We start from the raw sequence: 21,754 nt of genomic DNA on the forward strand, positions 1-21,754 counted from the left end.
TGATGTATTGACCCTTTGCTAGATCAAAGTAATACTATCTTATTTCTGTGCAAGTGGGAATGATTTTCTTTTCTCAGTCTCTCATTGGTCAACTAGATAAAGTAAACTAAATAAATATAACAAAATAAAGTATAACTTCAACTAAATGAAGTATAACTCTTGAGGTTTTGACTAGCTGTTTGTAGCCTTTTGCTTGTATTTGGTCCCTTCTTAGCTTAGCAGCCTGGTAAAGTCAGGTCATGTTAGTCACTCCTCTGGCTTAGACTCCTACAAAGACTTCCTGTCTCCTTCATGATATGAGCTGTGAAAGTGACTTGGAGGCTCACTGCCTCAGTCTGCTATCCTAGGCCTAGGCCTGGAAGCTTCTAGACGCCATTCACTCTTATCTAGACCTAGAGTGGTTTCAGCCTCTGAGGCTTACCTACTAAATAAGCTCACTCTTTTTAGCTTTTTCTGGCTCTGGCTGGCTGGTCAACAGCCGTTCTGGCTCAAACTGCTTTCCAAGCTGACTGATTTAATCTGGCTTCTTTTTCTGCCTCTCCTGAATTGTTCTGCTTGTTCTCATACTAATGTTGGCAATATGTAATATGTAATAATCTTCTGACTTCTTCTCGTTCTCTGGCTCTTTCTGCCTTCACCTGTGTCTAGCTTTCTGTGTTCAGCTGTCTCTGTAAAGTTCTCCAGGTAAAACTGCCTTATCCCTCCCTCCCCCACCTGCACTGCTCCCTCTTACAGCTTCCCTTTTCTCTCTTCTTATGAGAGTAAGGCATATTTTATTTTGTCAAATCTTTCTCTGATATTTGTCACTTTGTCTGCCACTCAATTACCCATCAGTTTCAAACACAAGGTGTGTCACTCTACAAATTAATTTTAGTTTCATTGTTTGAGATTAAATGCACGTTCTGTGGGTGTGTCTATATTCCAGCCTAGGGCTGAGCCACACCACAACTAAAAACAGGTTTGTTCGTTTTTTGTTTTTTGTTTTTTTTCCCAATAAATAACACAATCTTGGGATTCACAATGGGATCAAATATCTGGCAACAAGCAGCTGTCATGGTTATGGAGAGAATTTTAAAATAAACATTTATGAGTTAGTTTTGAATTTCTAGAATTTTGTTGGAAATTGCAATTTCCAGGTAACTTGATTAAATGACATACTGCCTACATGAATTTCTATAGAATGACAGAGTTCCTGAAGGTAAGTTTGGGAGTCTATTTTTTTGAGACCAAAGCTTAGGTCCTCAGTGGCCATCGAGTTTCATGGTGCCTATTTTCTATTTGCTTTGTCCAGACTTGTTTGTTTGTTATGCTTTCATTTCTATGACACTGTAGAAAGTGCTAATGACACCTTATGTGACTTTTGGTATTCTTATGCGTAGATATAATTTGCGTCATCAGGAAGTAGGAAGAGAAAGTAGGAGAGAAAAAAATGACCATTACTGTACCTCTGAGCCCAGGCACTGTACTGACTGCTTTACGTACTCTATTTAGCTTCATGAGCAGAATTAGGAGAGATTTGTATCATACTTTGTGGTGACAAAAGAGTGTCAGTGACTTTCTTTAGTTTCTGTAATTAGCAGAATGGATCCCGAGTCCTTAAACTGACTAGTTGACAACGATAAAGTCACAATTTTATCTTCTGCTTTGGGATTATGTTTCAGTTCGACTTTGAAGGATCACTTTCCCCAGTCATTGCACCCAAAAAAGCGAGGCCTTCCGATACTGGATCTGACGATGTAAGCATTGTTATTTCTTGCTAATGTTATTGGTCTGCGGAGACTTGTCCAGATGTATGTTCCTATCAGTTTGTTAGTTTTTCCTTTATCTTTTGTTGTATTTATTTTACTTCTAAGTGGGTTATTTTGAAGGATAAAATCTGTTATGTTTTCTGTTATTTACTTTTGTCTTTAATCGTATAAAATTACTATACATGTATATATTTTGCATGAGTTCAGCGTGGACTTCTGGATATTTTATTGGTAATCAATCAAGTATTTGACAGCGCTTACCGTTTTATGTAGCATTTCTCTGGCATATTCTGAAGTGGTCCAGAGCACAGAAAATTTTGTACTATCTCTTTGTTTATCTGTAATCAGTCCTTTTTCCCTTTTCCTCAATTAAGCCCTGCCTTGAATTCTTTGGCTACATGTTAGTTGTGCCTGTTGTAGAGTATGTTTTAAATTAAATAATACAGTCTATATTCCAGTATACATAAGGTTTCTTTCATTCAGTATAATATTTGGAGAGTTAGCCAGTTGTGTGTTCTTTTTATTGCTGAGTGGTGAGTCTATATTGTAGTTTGTTTTGCATTCTTTTTGTTGATGGTTATATTAGGCTATTCCAGTTTTGTTTTCGTTTTTGAGTGAAGATGCCTATGGGGTCCAGAGATGTTGGAACCCCTTTTGGAATTCGAGTGATTGTGAACCATCTGATGTGGGTTCTGGGAGCCACACTCAGGCCCTTTGCAAGAGTAGTATGCACTTTTAGCTGTTGAACCTTTCCAGCCTCCTGCTGTTGTCTTTAAATACCATCTCCAAGAGGCAGTATGTAAATAATTACATCCTTTCTTTTTCTTCTTAGGACTGGGAATACTTACTGAACTCAGAGTACCATCACAATGTTGAGTCTCATCTTTTGAACAAATCTCTATGTTTGACTGCTCTGGAAGTTTCAAAGGCAAAAGATGAAGATTTTTCACAGAACCTCAGTCTGGATTCTTCTACTCTTCTCTTTGGTCATATTCCTGCAATTTTCTTTGTTCTTCACCTGGTTTATGAAGAGCTCAAGTTGAATACTCTAATGGGAGAAGGAATTTGTTCGCTTATTGACCTCCTTGTTCAGTTGGCAAGGTAGATGTTAGAACACTGCAAGAGGTCCTTAGAGGACTTTCTTTCTATGATATGTCATAAGAACCTTGGTTGAAAAACTCTGCAATCTACCCTTCTCAGACCACTACAGCATTGTCTGCAAACCATAGAATTGTTAATACTGGATATGTGTGGGCCTTTAGCATTCTGAGATTCTTAGTTTTTATCTCAAGATTGGGGAAAGTCACAAGAAGCAGGTGACTGGCTGTGGGCTTTCTGCTCTGACAAGCTGCTTAGCTGTACTCTGGCTCCCACATTCTGTGACAGTGCCTACGTTAACATGCTGCTTTCCCGTGGAAAGTTGTGGCCATGGGTGAAGTGCCAAATGCTTGTCCTGCTGTGGCATTGGGGAGCCTCCGAGTGAGCTAGGCAGTGGCAGAGCAGATGCCAGTGTATGGCAGGAGTCGCCCCAGTGCTGCAGCTGTTTTCCTGTGATTCCCTGCAGGGGAAGGTGGTACTCACACTGTGCAACCTTGTTTGGGGAAAGAGGTTCTCACACTATAACACCTTGTTTGACACTGTACTCCTGAAGTCATACTTAGTATTTTTGTGACCCTTGGTGACAACTAAGTTAAAGTTGGCATTTCAGCCTCTTAATTAAGATGATAACACATTTTCTGACTTCTGTGGTACTGTGGGTCCTTAAATACTTTTTGAAACATGGCTTGTTTATTTGATGATCCATTTCTCTAATGGCAGATCATTATAAATTATAAATTATAAATTATAAATTCCATTTTGTAGTTTAATTTTTCTAAACCCTGATCATGGTTTTCTGAAATATGTAGCGCCTGTCCCTGTAACTGTGGCTGGCCTCAAACTTTTGATGCCTCTGCCTTAACCTTTCAAATTGTAGCATTTTCAGATGTGTGCCACTGTGCCCTGTATTTCCCACATACATGTTATTTATATATACACCTTGTAGTAGTCAAGAATAGTGGCACATAGCTGTTATCCTTGTGCTTGGAAAACTGCTGGAAATTCTGTACCTGAGGGAGACCATACTGTTTGAGGCAAAAAAAAAAAAAAGCAAAACAGATAACAGTCAAGAAGCCTCAGAGTGAGCTAGTAGTGTGTTTCTGTTTTCTGGAAGAAAGTATTGTGGTCTGTGGAAATTACTTGCATAAGATCACACAGCCAGGAAACAACAGGAAGGGGCAAGGTAGTGCTCTATCTCTAGTTTGACCTTCATAAAATTGGTCTAGTCATAAGATTGGATGTGTGACACCAGATACGTATGAAGGTATTCTAGATTTGAAAACCTCAAAGCTATGCTTTTTTAAATCAAAAAGTCAATCAAGGAGGCTGTAACAACACCTTTGTTCGTGTATGCTCTTAACATTCTAGGGACTTAAAACTGGAGCCTTACTTGGACCATTACTACAGAGATTACCCAACTCTTGTCAAAACTAACGGACAGGTGTGCACCATTGACCAAGGTGAGTGTTGACACCATTGCAGGTCTTCAGCGGACAGGCATTTTGTTGTGTCTTTGTCTCTGGGAAGAGCAGGAGATAGATATCTTGTGTCTTATTTTAGCCAAGTAGTTTTGAAATGGAAGCATTTGATTTCTGAGTTGAAGGAAGCCACAACTTCTTGAGTTTACCCATTCCAAAGCTTACTTAGCCTCTAATGCCAGAGACATGAACCTTCACCTGTGGTATCCAGTTAGTAGCCAAGGTCATATATTTGCTTGGCTTTAATTAACAGTAAAAATTTAGGTCCTCTTTGCACTAGCCACATTTAAAATACTTAGTAGTCACTAGGGCTAGGGGTTACCATGCTGGGCAGCACAAATGTAAGCTACTTACAGCATCACTGTTCCAGCCTACACTTGAACTGAAGGGGCTTAAAGAACAGAACCGAGCTGAATCTTTTGTGCCTCTTTGTTTTTTTTATCTTTATAGAGGTAGGCAGGGAGAAAGTTATGTTCTTTAAAAGCAATTTAAAAACTACTTTTATGTGTATTTTGCATGTGTATGGCTCATGTGTATGCATGTGGGTATGCATGTGCCATTACATATGTGTGGAGTGCAGAGAACAACTTCCTGGAATCAATTGTCTCCTTCTACCATGTAGACGTAGGGATTGAACTCAGGTTGTCGGGCTTGGTGGCAGGTGCTTTACTGAGCCATTCAGCAACTCTTCATATTCAGCTAGTTCTTCATATACTTTGTAAATGACATTGCTAAATTTCTATTTAGAATGGATAAAATAGAAGTAATTTAAATTTATAAGTAATGTAATCAGCTGTTTACTATGACAGGAATATGATTCATTTTGGATAATACTGAAAATGTAATTCTTACAGTTTGAAAGGACAAGTATTATGACCATCTTTTGTCTTGAATGTGTTTGTCTTTATAAATATTTCATATAATTTTAAAGGTCAGATGGGATTTATGCATCATCCCTCATTTTTTACTTCTGAGCCGCCAAGTATTTATCAGTGGGTGAGTTCGTGCCTGAAGGGCGAAGGAATGCCACCCTATCCTTACCTTCCTGGGATCTGTGAGAGGAGCAGGCTGGTGGTCTTGGTATGTATTTGGAGTATTGACTGATTATCTTATTTCTTTAAATTTTCACACATGCAGCACATACACTATTCATATTTATACACATACAAATTATAGTAAAAATCAGTGTTTCTTTCCCTGCATACAGTTCTATACATTTCAGCAGATAAATATTTTTATATAATTGCCATTTTAGTTACAATATTGAACATTTGTAGTAATGATTTTGGAGAGGAGGGGTTCCTCTCTTAAATACCTCTTTAAGTTGTTACATTTGCAACCGGATCCTAGCTTCTGTTGCTCACAGACCTCTACATACATGTTGCTTCCTGCTTATCTGATAGCTGGGTTGGTTTCAGTTGTTAGCGGTTATAAGTACTGATACTCTAAATAGTCACACACGGACCTTCATGTTAATGTACGTGTTCATCTCCTTAAGGTGAGTGAGGACTGAGACTGATGGATATACACTAAGTATATGCTCAGCTTTATAGAAGTTGCCAATTGTTTTCCAGAGTGGCTGATTGTTTCACAGTGCCTCCTGCAATGTTAAGAGATTGGTTCCTTCAATTCTTGTCCGTTATTTGATACTTCAGCTTGGCTGATCTGTGGTCATACCTCACTGTGCTCTTAAATTGCATTTCCTAGTGACTGTGGTGATGCTTTGAGGTTTCTGCTGTGGAGTTCTGTCCAGATGTGATTTGCTGCTGCTGTCCTGCTTTGTACTTTGTGTCATTGTTCTCCTAAGAAAGCATTTCTCTTTCTTGTCTTTTACGTAGCATCTTACCATGTAGATCAGGGTAGTCTTGAACTGGTGATCTTGCCTCAGCATCCAGACTGATATAATCCTGGGGAAATACTACCACCCCTGAGTTTTGTTACTCTCTGGATGTCTGTCTCTTTGTGACCATCTCTTTTGTATTTGTGCTTTTGTCAGAAGTCTGTTGAGTGCTTTTTTTTTTTCCCCCAAAAAAACTTTGGAGAAACATTTTTCCTGGTTCTCCACATTGTTTTCATTGCTATAGTTTTATAGTAAGCCTTAAAATTAGTTTGTGGTACTCTTCTTTCATTAAAATTGTCTTAACCTTTGCCTGTTTTATAATTACTTCACATATAATTATTAAAAGTCCTGGTGAAATATTTTTCAAAGATGTATCTTTATTTTTTGAAATGCTGTCTATCTTGAATAGTTAATGCAATCCTCAAACTGTGGCTATAGAACCACAGGGCTTTGGTAAAGTTGAGTTCCTCACTACAAATGCTTCTGTTTCTTGATGTTGGTTCAGGATATATATAGGCATGTTAGGGAGCTTTCCCAAAACGGGGTTTTCTCAGGCATACAAGACTCCTACTACTTTTATTCCCTCTTTTGAGAGTTAGAAAACTGAAAATATCCTTTTGTTTTTCCCTTCACTGTTCTGCTCTGTTCTGTTCTGTTCTGCTTCATGTTGAACAGGGCCTTCTCAATCCTCCATGGCTCCAGGTAGGGGGGTACACAAGGGTGGTTCCGTGTGTTTTTTAAGTTACATATGTAATCATCACCACCATCTTTCTCTACAGTTTTTCATCACCCAAATTAGTTTCATTTCCTGTTTCTATGATAAAACACCCTGAGAAAAGTAGCTTAGGGGGAAAAGGGGTTATTTGGCTCACAATTCCAGGTTATAGTCCATCTCTGGGGAGAAGACAAGGTGTCAGGAAACTGAAGCAGATGGTCACATCACATCTACAGTCAAGAGCAGAGACCAATGAATTAATGCTTATGTGTTTAGTTTGCACTCTCATTTTACATGGTCTGGGTTCCTCTGCTTAAGGAATGGTCCCACTGAATTGTATCAGTTAAGATAATCAGGATAATCTCTCAGACATTCTCAGGGGCTAACCTAAGTCTAGACAGTTACAAATGTGCCTAACTAACGGCTTGTCTTGTAGGTGTTGAGTCGACAGTACTCTGTAACTCAGGCAGGCTTGGACCATGTACCATTAAACAGTAATTTCTGTTCCTCTTCCCTTTGGTCCCTGATAACATCTGTCCTGGTTCTGTGAATTTAACGAATTAACATACCTCTTGTTGGAATACTGCTATAGCCCTTTGGGGGTTTAAGTGATTCGTGGAGATACTTATTAATAAGGATATTATAGCTTCATAGTTAATATGACTCTACAGGAAAAGTGGGAGGCAGAGATGGGAGGATCCCCACAAGCTTGCAGGCCCTGGTTTACACAGCAGTGAGTAAGAAGAGCTCCTGCTGGGCGTTGGGTGGTACCAGAGAGGGATGACTCAGTGGTTAAGATCACTTGGCTTTTCTTCCAAAGGAACCACCACTAAGAGACCCTGCCACAAGCAAGGTAGAAGACAAGAACCAACATCTGAGTTTGTCCTCTGGCCTTCACATATGTACTGTGCCATGTACATGTCCATAGTCACACATGAACATTCAATGGGAATATGCACCATATACACCACGCACTGTACAGAAATAATTTTCTAGTGGGTGATGTTAAGTTATTTGAATGGATATGCATTTTTTTTCTTGCTCTTGTTTTGAATATATCTGTTTCTTGAGAAATTAAAGACTGGGCTGAAGAGATGGCTCAGCAGTTAAGAGCACTGACTGCTCTTCCAGAGGTCCTGAGTTGAATTCCCAACAACTACATGGTGGCTCACAACCATGTGTAATGGGGTCTGGTGTCCTCTTCTGGTGTGTCTGAAGAGAGCAATGGTGGTGTATTCATATGCATAAATAAATCTTTTAAAAAAAATAAAAGCTAAATGAGATCCTTTGGGATAGCTAGCACTGTTAGGTACTGTTAGGGTGTGACTAGATGCCTGTAAGGATAATGAAAAACACGAGCATATGGAGCACCTGGAACTCTGCAGTTATGGGAATATAAGGATGCTCTAAACTTTTATAAATTTTAATGTGTATTTACCATAAGCCAAAGCAAATTTATTCTCTGATATGAAATATATGGTCACATAAAGACCAGAATATGAAGGCATAAAGCAGGTTTTTTTTTTTAAATAACTGATGGAAACTGGGAACAACCTGTGCGCCAATTTAAAAACATTTTTTGAAATAATTAATTTTATTTTGTGTGTGTCTTTTGCTTGCAAGTATACTATGTACCCTGTGTATGCAGTGCCCATGGAGGTAAAACATTGGCTCCCCTAGAACTGGAGTTACAGATGGTTGAGAGGCACCATGTGGGTGCTGGGAATTGAACCTGAATCCTCTAGAAAGAGGAACCAGTTCTCTTAATTACTAAGTCATCTCTCCATTTTCATCAACTCTTGAGTAGATGTACTAAGTTGGTACATCTCTGTAATGGATAAAACTCAGTATCAACAAAACAAGAGGGACAAATTACTGATTGTAGCATAAAGGAGATGAATCTCATGGCTGTGCTATGTTGTAAATTTAGAACTGGGAAGACTCCCATCTTTTTAACATTTGTGTAGAAGGATTTCGATAGAACATGAGGGTGGGCTGGGGTGGGGTGGGGTGAGGTGGTGTGGGGGGGGTGGTGTTTGGGGTATGATGCAGCTTTCTTTGTATTGAGAGTGAGAGTAGTCACCTGGTTGAGTAAGGTTTGCCCAAACTCACAATGTTGTGCCTCTGAAATGGTGGAGACTTCCCACACTATGCTTTCCTTTCTTTTACTTCAGTGGTTTAATAAGAACAGTTTCGTCTGGATGTGGAACACAGCCCTGTAATCCCAGCACTAGGGAGACAGAGGCAGGAGGCTCAGTAGTTTAAGGCCCGCCTTAGATTCATGGGGATTTTTAGGCCACTCTGGGCTACATGAGACCCTGTTTCATAAAGAAAAATAAGCAGAACAACTGAAGATTAAAAGTAAAAAAAACAAAACAAGTAACAAGTTCCTTTTCTCTGCAGAGTATTGCCCTCTACACCCTTGGTGATGAGAGTTGTGTTTCTGATGAAACTTCCCAGTATTTATCCAAAGTAACCTTAAGTAAGTTGTTAAAATGTTTGACTCCCACAAACAGAATATTAAGATGTTCATTAGTGCTAGCCTTAGAGACAACATCTTGCCTCTTGTATTACTATTTAGTCTATAATCACAACTGAATTTCAGATACGAGGTTACGTCAAATATGACAGACCTGGCTTCTGTGGCCACTGTGGCTGCATAGGACTGTTAAGTCTAAAGGAAATGGCTGTCTTCTGCAGCTTGCCACAGTACTGCTTGCTTTATTTTTAAAAATTTTGGTTAATGAATTCTTATTTCCAAATATCTTCTGCATGTTGCTTTTCTTACCAGGATGTCTATTAAAATAAAGTTTCCATTTGTTGCCTTTTAGCTCCCCAAAAGCCACAAGCAGAACAAGAAGAAAACAGGTAGTTTGTTTCAGACTGTGCTTTTCTATTGAAAGTTGGAAGCAATGTTGAGTGTTTGTGTTTAATGCACTTTTGTTCTCCATAGGTTTACTTTTCGGCATTCTGCTTCAGTTTCTAGTCTGGCCGAGAAGTTAGTTGTCTGGATGGCCAGTGTAGGTAAGAGCAGTGCTGTTACCGAGGTCTAGGTCCTGATTCCAGACCACTCTCACTGGAATTGGGAGGCTTGCAGAGAGAGTCTGTGGTTTTCTGTAAAGACCAAAGATTGAGATACTGTTCACCAAGTGGAGCCTTTACAACTTCCTATAGAAGAGTAGCTGGGACACTAGCCTTTTATGTCTTAGGGCATTGGAAATCTTTAGTTCATTCCCTGTGGCTCAGTTGAGGCTGCAGTTCTGTAAATCAGTCTCAGAATGCAAACTTTGCGTATACCTTTAAATGTGAAGCCATTCTGAGACTTCAGTTCAGAAATGGGCACTCTCATTATCCAAGATCAGTTGTGTAAGCACTTCAGAGTGTTCTCTCAAATGGAAAAGGCCCGAGATTCTAGGCACTGTGATGACTGAATACTCAGCTAACAAGAAGGGAGAAAAATTAATTCTTTATTTCTTGGTTCAAATGCCATTACTCCTGGGTTTAAAAGTGTTTGTTTGAAAAAATAATTGAGCAAAACCAACAGAAAACTCTTGCTAGTAGTGGTGGTGCATGTCTTTAATCACAGGATGTAGGAGGCAGAGGCAGGTGGATGTCTGAGCTTGATGTAGCCCAGTCTACATAGTGAGTGCCAGGGCAATGAGGGCTACATAGTAAGATTGTGTTTCCTGCTGGGGAAAAGCAGTTACTGAGATGAGTTTATGACTAAAAATTGAGACTGTTTTACATAGTACCCTAAATACTTCAATACTTCAAGGAGGTCACATGTGTTTCTTGATTCTCCACAGGATTCTGTTCTCAGTGAAGGTCTTTACAGTTCCTTTTTTTCTATGACTTGTAGAAAAATAACAATAGTTGTCTTATGTGATGTACATATAGGATGCATAAATGAAAAATATTGGATGAATTCTGTCCACTGTACATCACTTAATATTTACTAAAAGTTATTCTTATATAAGGAAATATTTTTGCTTCAATAATTGATGAACTTTTATATCATAAATAGTGGATAATATTGTGAAGTTTAGAACCTGTTGCTAGAAAAGAAATTTGAATTGGCCTGAGTTTGACAAGTATTTTAAATATTAAATGTATGTAACATTGAAAAGTGTGTCTGACATGTTACGTAGAGAAGAATGCTAAGGTGAGTTTGGCTGTTGATCACCCACCTTTAAATAGACGGGGATCACTGCAGCCAGTGCTCACTGCCTGCTGTCACTGTCTGCTGACAGATGTCTTACCTTTCTCTTGCTATTTTTAGTTAATCATCTTTATAGTTTGCTTAGGAATGTGTGTTTTCAGTGTTTTGCAAGTACCATATTCACCTGAGCTGATTAATGTAGCTAAGTCATTTATTGAAGACAGACAATAGGACTTGCCCCCACCCATGCCTTTTAACCTCCATAATGAAACAAAGTTCCTATTTTTATTCTTATATTTTGGTGTACATGTGCACAGTGTTTTTGTGGTTATGATGAACCAGAGGAGTGGGAGTGTCTTTTCATATCAACTCCCAAAATAATGGTAATCAGTTGACAGTACTTTGATTATGGGTGAGATTTACTGTTGTTTCTTGTACTTGTTAGTACTGGTGACTGCAGTGTTTTTTGACTGACTAGAGGATGATTGGAGAAGTGGCAGATCTCTAACTGAAAAAGCATCTTCCTTTCACTTCAAGGATTCACTTTAAGAGATCTGGAGACTCTTCCCTTTGGGATTGCTCTTCCCATCAGAGATGCGATCTACCACTGTCGGGAGCAGCCTGATTCAGATTGGTCAGAAGCTGTCTGTCTCTTGATTGGACGTCAGGACCTTTCCAAGCAGGCTTGTGAAGGAAATTTACCCAGAGGCAAATCTGTGAGTGTTGAAATGGGAAGTTCAGTTTTAGCCCCAGATAAAATCAAAGTGGAAGCAGTCTTCATTTTCTTTTGCACCTTTATCTATTTTGGTAATTGTGCATATCAGTTTGCCTTTTTATGTTATAAAGCCAGATGGAGTTGTGAACTTAGTGAGTGCCCCATGTTGCCTGGACCTTTCTTTGCCCAGAATCAGGATAGGTACAGAGTCAGCAAGCGACCTGCCATGCCTGTTCTACTTGTAACTGTAGAGGCAACCGATTACTATATAGGAAAACCCAGGGCCTTTATACCCTCAGTGTGTCTAGCTAGGATGATACCTGTTTTCTTGTTGATTACTTTTTGAAAGATTTGATTTCTAGAATTTAACCTTTTAAATAGGTATTAATAAATTTGTGTAATCCAAGAATAATAGTAGAATTAAAGCCTGAAGAAGAATACTTTCACCTTTAGGGTTAAATCTATTTCAAAATAAGTTCTAAGAAGCCCAGAAACAAGGATAATTTTTTGTTTTATTTTTTTTATAATTGTTGTTGTTAGTATTATTACTAGTAGTAGTATTCATTTTTTTTCTTTTTTATATTCATTCTTTTTTTTCTTATATAAGGACAGGGTCCTTATATAGACCAGTCTGGCTGTTATAGGACTCAGAGATCTATGACATCGCTGAGCAAACAGTAGGAATCAGGCTTGTCTCATTAGCCTTTGACTCAGCACATCATTACAGTGTAGTATGATATGGGTGTGTTAGAATAGGTCTTCTAGCTTGACAGTTGCCTGCTGTGAACTTGGGCCAGATTCAGTTTCCATGAGAGTCTGATCTCAAATCTGTATCTAAATAGCAACTCTAGTTGACTTGGTGTTGGTCCTATTTTAGATACAAAATGGTCTTATTTTCTTGACCAAGAAAATCTGTATGTGGGTGGTACATGCTTGTAACCAGAACTTGGAAGACTAAGCCAGGAAAATTACTGTGAGTTTAAGGATAGCCTGAATTACATAGTAAGACCTTGTCATAACACATACACACACACACACACACACACACACACACACACACACAAACACACACTTGCGTGGAAAAAAAAATCTGTGGCATTTAGATTTCTTTTGCTCCTGAGAACCATTCAGCATATAAACACTATAAATATTAATCTATAAATTCTTTAAATGTCAGTCTATGCAAGTTTATCTGAACTTGTTTTCTTCAATTATTTGTTGCTAAATTTCACCGTGTTTCTGCTATTTGTGTTTATATTCTGTAAGTTAGGATATACAATCATCTCTGGCCTAACGATGGCATACATTCTGAGAAATGTGTCCTTAGTAGTTGTGATGTGTGAGCATGGTAGTGTTTGTAGCTGGGTCACTGTGCATACGTCCTATGTTAGGGAAGCACCATCAGGTATGTGGGCTCTTGGTGGAAGTGCTGTGTGGTGCGTGTTATAGTTTGGTTTAGATTAATTATTCCATGGGAACCAAAGTAAGTTTTTATCTGGACATATATACCATTTTTTCCAGGCTAACATTGTTGCCTCCACACTAAACATTGGATCAGAAAACTAGCATTTGTAGGAGCTAGACACTACATAGACTCGGGTGATAAGACCAGGAATGCGTGGCCAGACTGGGCAACATGGTGCTATCCCAGTGCAGAAGAGCTCAGCTTGTATGACAGTATTGAATAACTTCAGGAAGCTTACTGGTCGTGCTTACCTCTAGTGTAGAGTTCTGTTCTATTAGCCTGTTTGTCCTTCTCAGGCTAGGTACACGACTACCTTTTAAATCACTGTACTAAAATCCGTTACACAGGTGCTCTCATCAGAAGTGTCTTCAGGAACTGAGGCCGAGGAGGAAGATGATGGCATGAATGACTTGAACCATGAGGTTATGTCATTAATATGGAGTGAAGATTTACGGGTGCAGGATGTGCGAAGGCTGCTTCAAAGTGCACACCCTGTCCGTGTCAATGTGGTGCAGTACCCAGAACTCAGTGACCATGAGTTCATTGAAGAAAAAGAAAACAGGTAAAATAGTTCATTTCCTGTCTGATCTGTTACACTTGAGACTAGTTTTTTTTCCTTTAATTTTTTAACTTTTCTCTTTTAAACATTTAGTGTGTGTGTGTGTGTACACTGCAATGTGTATGTGTAGGTCAGAGAACAGCTTTTGGGAATCGGTTCTTTCGACTAGGCTTCAGGACAATCCAACTCAGACCTTTAGGTTTAGTGGCAAGTGCCTCTTCTAACTAAGCTGACTTGCCAGCTTGGTGGTTAGCTTTAAATGTTATCTTGCTGTAGTCTAGAATTACCTGAAAGAGAAATTAATTTGTGGGCTTACTTAGATCAAGTTGATCTGTAGGGAATTGTCTTACATAAGCCAAAATGAAGTAAGTTACTTTGAAGTTAAAAATCTACCTTTTATATTAACTTTATATCCAATGCCAGTAAACCATCTATGGCGTAAAAATACTTTTTGGCTTTTGAGGATATAATTGTACCCTCCTCTTGAAATATAACAGTTATTTCAGGAAAGGCAAATATAAGAGAGTAACAGAGTTTGGAAATGAAGTATATACTGGACTTAATTCTTCTGTACCTTAATCTAGGGATAGACTTTGAGGCACTTGGTTGTTAATCTTTAGTGTTCTTTAAATTCACACCATTTGTATTAGATGCCTTTGTCGTTGTGAAAAAAATACCTGACAAACCACTTAGGAACAGAAGTTGATTTTCAAACACAGTTCTAGAAAGTATAAGGCAGGTGCTAGGAGTGGCTCCGTCTGTAGGGACAGGATGTGAGGCAACTGGTTCTCCCTCTACTCTGAAACCTCTCCTTTATCTCTGTCCTCCCCTGGCATCAGACTTACTAAGTTGCTTAGCCAGCCTTGATTTCTCTCTAGTTCAGGCAGGGCTTGCATTGAGCTTTTGATTTGAGTAGCTGGAATTATAGGTGTGTGAACCAACCCAGCTTCTTTTCTTAAACTGTTTGAAGGGTAGTCGCCACTAATGCTTAGCTGCAGTCCACTGAAAGTCCTAAATTCTTTCTCACTGTTTCCTCACCACATGGGCTCAGATTATCATGTGAAATTGAGGGTAGAGCACATAGTTAGAAACAGGGGCTTTTGTAGTAAAGCTATAGTAATTGCTGGATGAACTTGGATAAATTGCTTAACATGTTATTTTATGAGTTGCTTCAGCTGTAATAGACATGAGTATAACAGTTATACCTCATCAGCTATTGGTCTCAAGTCAGTTCTTTTACAGAACACTTAATAAAAGTGCATAGTAAACTCACTGTAGTAAGCTATTATTAACAGTGTGTTCATTCTTTTTCTTTGTGATGTTTTAGTACAGCGGTTCTCAACCTTCGAAATGCCATAACCCCTTAATACAATTCCTCATGTATGAATTCCCAATCATAAGATTATTTTTATTGCTACTTCATAGCTGTAATTTTGCTACTGTTATGAATTATAGTTTAAATATCTGATATGTAGATGGCCTTAGGCAACCCCTGCATAAAAGTCATTTGACACGCTCCCCAAAGGGTCACTTCCCACAGGTTAAGAAACACTATTATATCTGAAATCAGAATGTATCTTTTGGTTACTAGATCTAAGTCTCATTGGAGGTCTTTTTTCTTGGTACTTAATGGGATCATGAAGCATCATCCTATTAGTGGCCCTATGCATCCAGGGGCTACAGCATTAATGCTAGTGATTTAATTTCATGACTTTTGCAAGTGTAATTGAATTATGTGTAAAGCTTTCACCAAAATGTTCTATAAGATCTAGCTTCTTGGGTTAAGATTTTACACATCCCCGGTTATTGTACTGCTGTAGTTCCAAGGAATTGTTAAAACATTAGAATGTTAGAATTCTCTCTAATGAGCTAGGAAAGTATATTTATGTAACTTGGGAGAAAGCGGCTTAATGAATATTTTTGTTTGCAGAGAGTTTTAACCCTTTGTTAGCCTCTGAAGGTCCTTTCCTTATTATCAAGTAAAACGTTTAAAACCATTTCCTAGTTATGAATGGCACCTTCTACATTTTTTGTTAGTTTTTGTCCCAAGGACCTATTTAGAGTAGATTCGCTGCAGGAACAAAAGTGGGTTGTTAAGTTTTTCAGTGTGACCAGCAGAAGCCATACTTGAGCATACTTGGTGTGTGGATCTGGTGACTGTTTACTTTCTTTGTGTACAAAACAGAGCTAAGTGGCATTTTTGAGGCAGTGTTGGTAGAAGGAATGAGGAGAAGATCTCAGCATACTAATGCAGCTCAACTGAGAATTACAACAAGAAGAATGACCCAGATAATATACTTTCTTTGAACAGGTTAGCATCAGAGTAGAATTTAAGTTTCACGTTTTACTACCCCAGGAGAATTGGATTTTATTCAAAGTAAATAAGCAAAGGACGAACATCATCCTGATCGGAGTAGAATTGTGAGAGGAATTGTGGGTCCTCCCATCTTGGGTGGTTTGCTTTGTAGGGCTTGGTTGTCCGTCTTAGTTCCTCTCAGAATAATTTCCTCCTGTTAGATCCCAGCTATGAACTCTGTTAACTAACAGTTCGTGTGTTGGTTTGATTTCCATTTAGACTGCTCCAGTTGTGTCAGCGAACTATGGCCCTTCCAGTAGGACGAGGAATGTTTACCTTGTTCTCATATCATCCTGTTCCAACAGAGCCATTGCCTATTCCTAAACTGAATCTGACAGGTAGGTTAAGTTCTGGGCTCATTAACAACAGACTAAAATTCATAGTTAAAACCAATGAAACGCTTCTCTGCCCTTATTGATTTTTAAGCATTAAAGCTGCTGTAGTGGCTATTGAAACTCAAATAGCAAATTGTATTACTTTTCTCTTAGCTGTGACAGAATTTTCCTGTCAAGCAGCTTAGGGGAGAGAAGAGTCTCTGGCTCCTGGTTTAAGAGGATGCAGTCCATTACTGCAGGAAAGCATGAGGATAGGAACAACTTGGGGCTGGATCTTCCTGGAATCTGAACAATCTGAACACAAGACAAGATGGCTGGAAACCTCAAGACCCAGCAGCTCTCAGTGGCTCAGTTCTTCCAGTAGTTCCCAAACCCCCAAATACCACAGTCTTCTAGAACAGCGCTACCAACTGGGAAACAAAGTAGTTAGAATTTAGCCTATTACTAATTTTGCATTATAATGTGACTATTTTAAGATATAAAAAGTTCAAAGAGTTATTGTTGAAAAAGATGACACTATTTAGGACTGATGTGGTGGCACACACCTTCCATCCCAGCACGTGGGAGGCAGAGGCAGGTGGATCTCTGAGTTCCAGACCAGCTGGGGCTGCAGAGTAAGACCCTGTTTTGTTGTGCTTTTCTGAAAATTTTAAATGATGTTAAAGTCTAATATATATAATATTAGTTCTCTTGAGACACTCAATTGTTTCTCTGTGTGTACAGCTACAAATAAAACACTATTCATCTATTCAGAATTTGTTCTTGATGACATTTTAGACATCTTTAAAATGGTATTTTCTAAGTTCTGAAGATTTTGGTAGCTTTCTTTGTTCATTAATTATTTTAAATGTCCATCCCATTGTCATTTTGGCACAGTGGTCATCATATCAGTCTCATAAATGTCCGTTGATGATTCGAGCTAACATAAGCCATTCAGAATATAAAGATGATTTGGCCATGTCTGTGTACACAATATGTATCAAAACTCAAAGGGATTAGGAAAAAATAAAAATGAACTTACAACATCACAGACATTTAATTTCTGTCACTTGTGGACCTTCACATTAGAGAATGTTCCTTACTAGTTCCCTGGGTAACTTATCTGTAAACAGACACTTTCTGTTTTTACACAGTGTCTGACTCAAGCTAGCCTCAAAATTTCCATCCTCCTGTGAGGCCTCTTGAGTGCCAGGACTATAGGCGTGTGCCTATAATTCAGTTAAGTTTGGCATTTTAAAAGAAATGGTTTAGTTGTTGTCTGTATGTGTGCATATGGAGGTGAGAGAACAGAGCTGCAGTTACAGGTGGTTGTCACCTGCTGTGGATGTGGTGGTTGTGGTCCCAGCAGTACAGCCATCCATCTCTCCAGCTACAAGTTTGGCATTTTAAACAACACCATATTTAGATACTTACAGACATACGTGAAGAGAGTAGACATACGAGTCAGACAAAGGGCAGATTTCTGAAGGTCTCTGCCTCTTAACATTTACATTGCTTTAGTATTCAGACAGCAACACAGGAGTGTTTGAAATGAACGTCAGTGTCCTCAGTCATCTGTTGGACTTCCTTACTCATGTAGTTCAACTGTGACACTGGCCTTCATTTAGTTTCCATCTATCTCCCTGCAGCTGCAAACACTGTAGAGCATCGAGAACTCTGACCATACTGTCTGAAGCCAAAGCTGTCAGTTATTTTTTATTGTGTGTTAGCAAAATGGACCCTAAATGTTGTAAACAATATAGTTTGCTTAGTTGATTGTTGTTTCTAGGAACAGAGTCTCAGCATGTATCCCTGAACTCTGACTGGCCTGGAACTCTACAGACCAGATTGGGCTCCAATTCACAGAGATCCGCTAGCCTTTGCCTCTGGGTTTTTGGGATTATAGGCTTGTGCTGCCATGGCCAGGAAGAGAGAGAGAGAGGGAGGGAGGGAGGGGAGGAGGGAGGAGAAGAGAGGGGAGGAGAGAGGGTGTTAGTTTTAAATACTTATTTTATGTGTATATATGTACCTGATGTACCTGAGTGTATGAATGTGTACCATGTGTGGGAAGGAATCTAAAGAGGTCAGAAGAGGAGTTGAATCCCCAGGGAACAAACAGACTTGGAGCTGCCATATAGGTGCTGGGAAGTAAATCTCAGTCCTCTGCAAGAGAAGCAAGTGCTTCTAACTGTTGAGCCATCTCTCTAGCTCTTAATAGGGGTTTTGAATGTAGCTTTATTTCAAAGACTTGAATTTTAATTATGTAAATTTTCTATGTAAATTTTCTTAATTTCCTTCTCCTTTGTTTGCCTAGGGCGAGCCCCTCCACGAAACACAACTGTAGACCTTAATAGTGGGAACATCGATGTGCCTCCCAATATGGCAAGTTGGGCTAGCTTTCATAATGGTGTGGCTGCTGGCCTGAAGATAGCCCCTGCCTCCCAGATAGACTCAGCTTGGATTGTTTACAACAAGCCAAAGCATGCCGAGTTAGCCAATGAGTATGCTGGTTTTCTCATGGCCCTGGGTCTGAATGGGCACCTTACCAAGCTGGCTACTCTCAATATCCATGACTACTTGACCAAGGTGAGAACATGGCATCCCCATCCTGGCATTATGCCACATATATCTACTGCACTACCTCCTAATTGTCCTGCTTGCCTGCCTTATTCCTGCACCTCTAACTATGTTCATCTCATAGCAGGATAACAGTCATCTTCCATTGTCTCGGTCTGCTCCAGGGCCTGTGTGGTCCTGCTCACCTCGCAACCTCTGTACTACTGCTCCACTGCTCTTGCTTTGAGTGTCTCTCTTTGTTTTACTTTACTGGCTAGTGTCATGAAGTTCTTTGGAGATTCTAATAATTCTCCAGCCCCTCCTAATTAAAAAAAAATTAGTCTCCTTTAAATAGTCTTCATATTCTCTGCATTTTTTAAAAAAAAATTAATTGTGGCTTTGTATGTCTTTAATTTAGCATGTTTTCCCCTATTAGAACACTGTGAGCTGAGACAAGAATTTAATTTGTCCCTGTGCTCTCAGTGCCTGCCATGTAGAGGTGCTTATTGAAAGAGGTAGGCACTGTTCTACTTAAAGCTATTTGTAGGGCTGAGGAGATAGCTCAGTTACTTGTACAAACATGAAGACTTGCAGTTAAGTTCCCAGCACTCACATAAAAATGCCAGTGGTGGTCTAGCACTCTTGGAATTCTGGTGCTGGAGAGGTGAAGAAAAGAGGACCTCAGAGGCTTGCTGGTAGCCAGCCTACCTGATTGTGAGCTCCAGGTCCCATGCCTCAAAAACTAAGATGAAGAGCTTTCTATGAACAACATCAAAGGTTAATAATATCTGCTTCTGCTTGTGTGTGTGTGTTCTAGTATTGTCTGAGTTTTATTTTGTGTGCCTTTGTAGGGCCATGAAATGACAAGCATTGGATTGCTACTTGGTGTTTCTGCTGCAAAACTCGGCACCATGGATATGTCAATCACCCGGCTTCTTAGCATACATGTTCCTGCTCTCTTACCCCCGACATCCACAGAGCTTGACGTGCCTCACAATGTCCAAGTGGCAGCTGTGGTTGGCATTGGCCTTGTTTATCAGGGTACAGCTCACAGACATACTGCGGAAGTCCTGTTGGCTGAAATAGGTATGCAGTTAATAGTGTTTAATTTTTACAGTTGTACATTTTCCACTCGAACATACCCACAAAAAATGATAAAATTATGAAAACTAAAGAAAACAAAGAGTAGCTTTTGTGAGCACATAATGATCAGCTAGTTAGCTGAAAGAAAAAAGAAAGCCAAGCTCACAAGTAATGGAGCCAGAGCTTCTGCTACTGTACAGTGGTAAGCCTGGATGGACAAGCCCACAGCTGACCTCTGCTGGACACGTCTGAGCATTCATCTCACACCAGACGGTATCTAGCAGTGGCCTGCACTTACCGTCTTGTTTTCCTCTGCTGGACAAGAACACTTGAAAAAAAAAACCAGGCAATTTTGTCCTGCTCACACCTCATGGCTTTCGATTACCTTTCAATCACTGGTAAATGTAATTGCTTTACATCTTAATGTAGATGCTATGTAAACAGTGTTATACTTGTATTGTTTGGGGAATAGTGGTAGAAGTCTGTGGGTGTTCCATGCAGGTAGAGTTGTGGACGTCTTTTTGGTGTATGGTTGATTTCATGGGTGCAGAACCTATAGATATGAGGCCACTCTGACGAAGTTTAACTACAAATTAAACAACAGTAACTGCTGTTAGAGTAGGAGGATTATAATGGTCTAGTGACCTTGGGCATTTTTACTTCTAGAATTTGGCATTTAATGTTTGGAGAATGTGATTACCAGTAGAGGAACCACGGACAGTAAGAACGTTGGAGTTCTGAACTTGAGAGTGTGATAGTGAGGATGCATCACGTAGCTGTTGCTGCTCCGCTTCTACATAATGAGCCGCCGTCGCGCTGGCCTGCTGGCTGGATTCTAGGCTGTACATCTGGGGTTTACTTGCTCTTGTTCTGCTTCAGCTGTTGTTCTAGGACCCAGGCTAGAGGTCCGTTGGGGAACTCAATAGTGAAAGTATTGTTTCAGTCCTTTTTCTGTTTGCCAGCTGAAGCCCAGGCCACATCTAGCAGGTCCATCGTAAAGCTGTAAGGCGGTGGATGTAGCTAGAACACTGAAGACTAGGGCTGAGACTCTGATCTGCTGTGGTGGGAATAGAAGCTATTTACAAAGTCCTTGTAGTGACAATTTTGTAATTTTGGTTTCTTAAAAAATAACATAGAAATATTTTAAGAATGCTTTCATTTTAATCCCAGATGTGGAATATAGAGCTGCTTCAGATTGTCCACAGATTTGCCTTGTGCTCAGCAGGGGTGTGATTTTTGCCAGCTGCAGATAGTTTCTGCAATTGTGTGACATTTGAAATTTTTAGGTCTTTTCAGAGAGTATTTAAATGCTAGGGCCCAAGAGATGTGTAGTTAGGGGGTTGTTAGTTGGTTGTTGTTGGTGGTGGGTTGTTAGTTGCTGTTAGTTGTGGTTTTAGTAATTATGTGCAATGAAGAAAAAGAAGAAATGAGATCAAACTAGTCCCCAAGGAACTTGATGCCCCTAATCAGCAGGAAGTAGTCACCCCCTTCCAACCCCTGACTTTATTCAGGCATCTCTTTCCTTTCCTCTCTTTTTCTCTCTTATCTAGTGTTTGGGGGTTAAAAGGTAGAAGAAAAGGAGTGGAGAAGGGTGGAAGAAAGAAGAACTGACAAAGTAGCAAAAAGACTAGCTACAATTCCTATACCAAAACACAAAGTAGCATAAAA

General features: G+C 39.5%; 1 protein-coding gene across 1 annotated transcript in view; it reads left to right on the plus strand.

Moving 5' to 3' along the window:
- Anapc1 (anaphase promoting complex subunit 1) overlaps window positions 1-21,754 on the plus strand; it is a 74,099-nt gene that overhangs the window by 25,345 nt on the left and 27,000 nt on the right. The window contains exons 18-29 of the mRNA XM_028754284.1: window positions 1,662-1,736; window positions 2,581-2,849; window positions 4,215-4,306; window positions 5,256-5,404; window positions 9,283-9,361; window positions 9,711-9,747; window positions 9,833-9,903; window positions 11,576-11,754; window positions 13,566-13,780; window positions 16,353-16,471; window positions 18,762-19,033; window positions 19,855-20,089. Of these exons, the coding sequence (XP_028610117.1) occupies window positions 1,662-1,736; window positions 2,581-2,849; window positions 4,215-4,306; window positions 5,256-5,404; window positions 9,283-9,361; window positions 9,711-9,747; window positions 9,833-9,903; window positions 11,576-11,754; window positions 13,566-13,780; window positions 16,353-16,471; window positions 18,762-19,033; window positions 19,855-20,089 (1,792 nt within the window). The remainder of the gene's footprint in view (window positions 1-1,661; window positions 1,737-2,580; window positions 2,850-4,214; window positions 4,307-5,255; window positions 5,405-9,282; window positions 9,362-9,710; window positions 9,748-9,832; window positions 9,904-11,575; window positions 11,755-13,565; window positions 13,781-16,352; window positions 16,472-18,761; window positions 19,034-19,854; window positions 20,090-21,754) is intronic.

The sequence above is a fragment of the Grammomys surdaster genome, unplaced genomic scaffold (assembly GCF_004785775.1).
Source record: "Grammomys surdaster isolate TR1022 unplaced genomic scaffold, NIH_TR_1.0 129, whole genome shotgun sequence".
In the NCBI taxonomy this organism is placed as follows: domain Eukaryota; kingdom Metazoa; phylum Chordata; class Mammalia; order Rodentia; family Muridae; genus Grammomys; species Grammomys surdaster.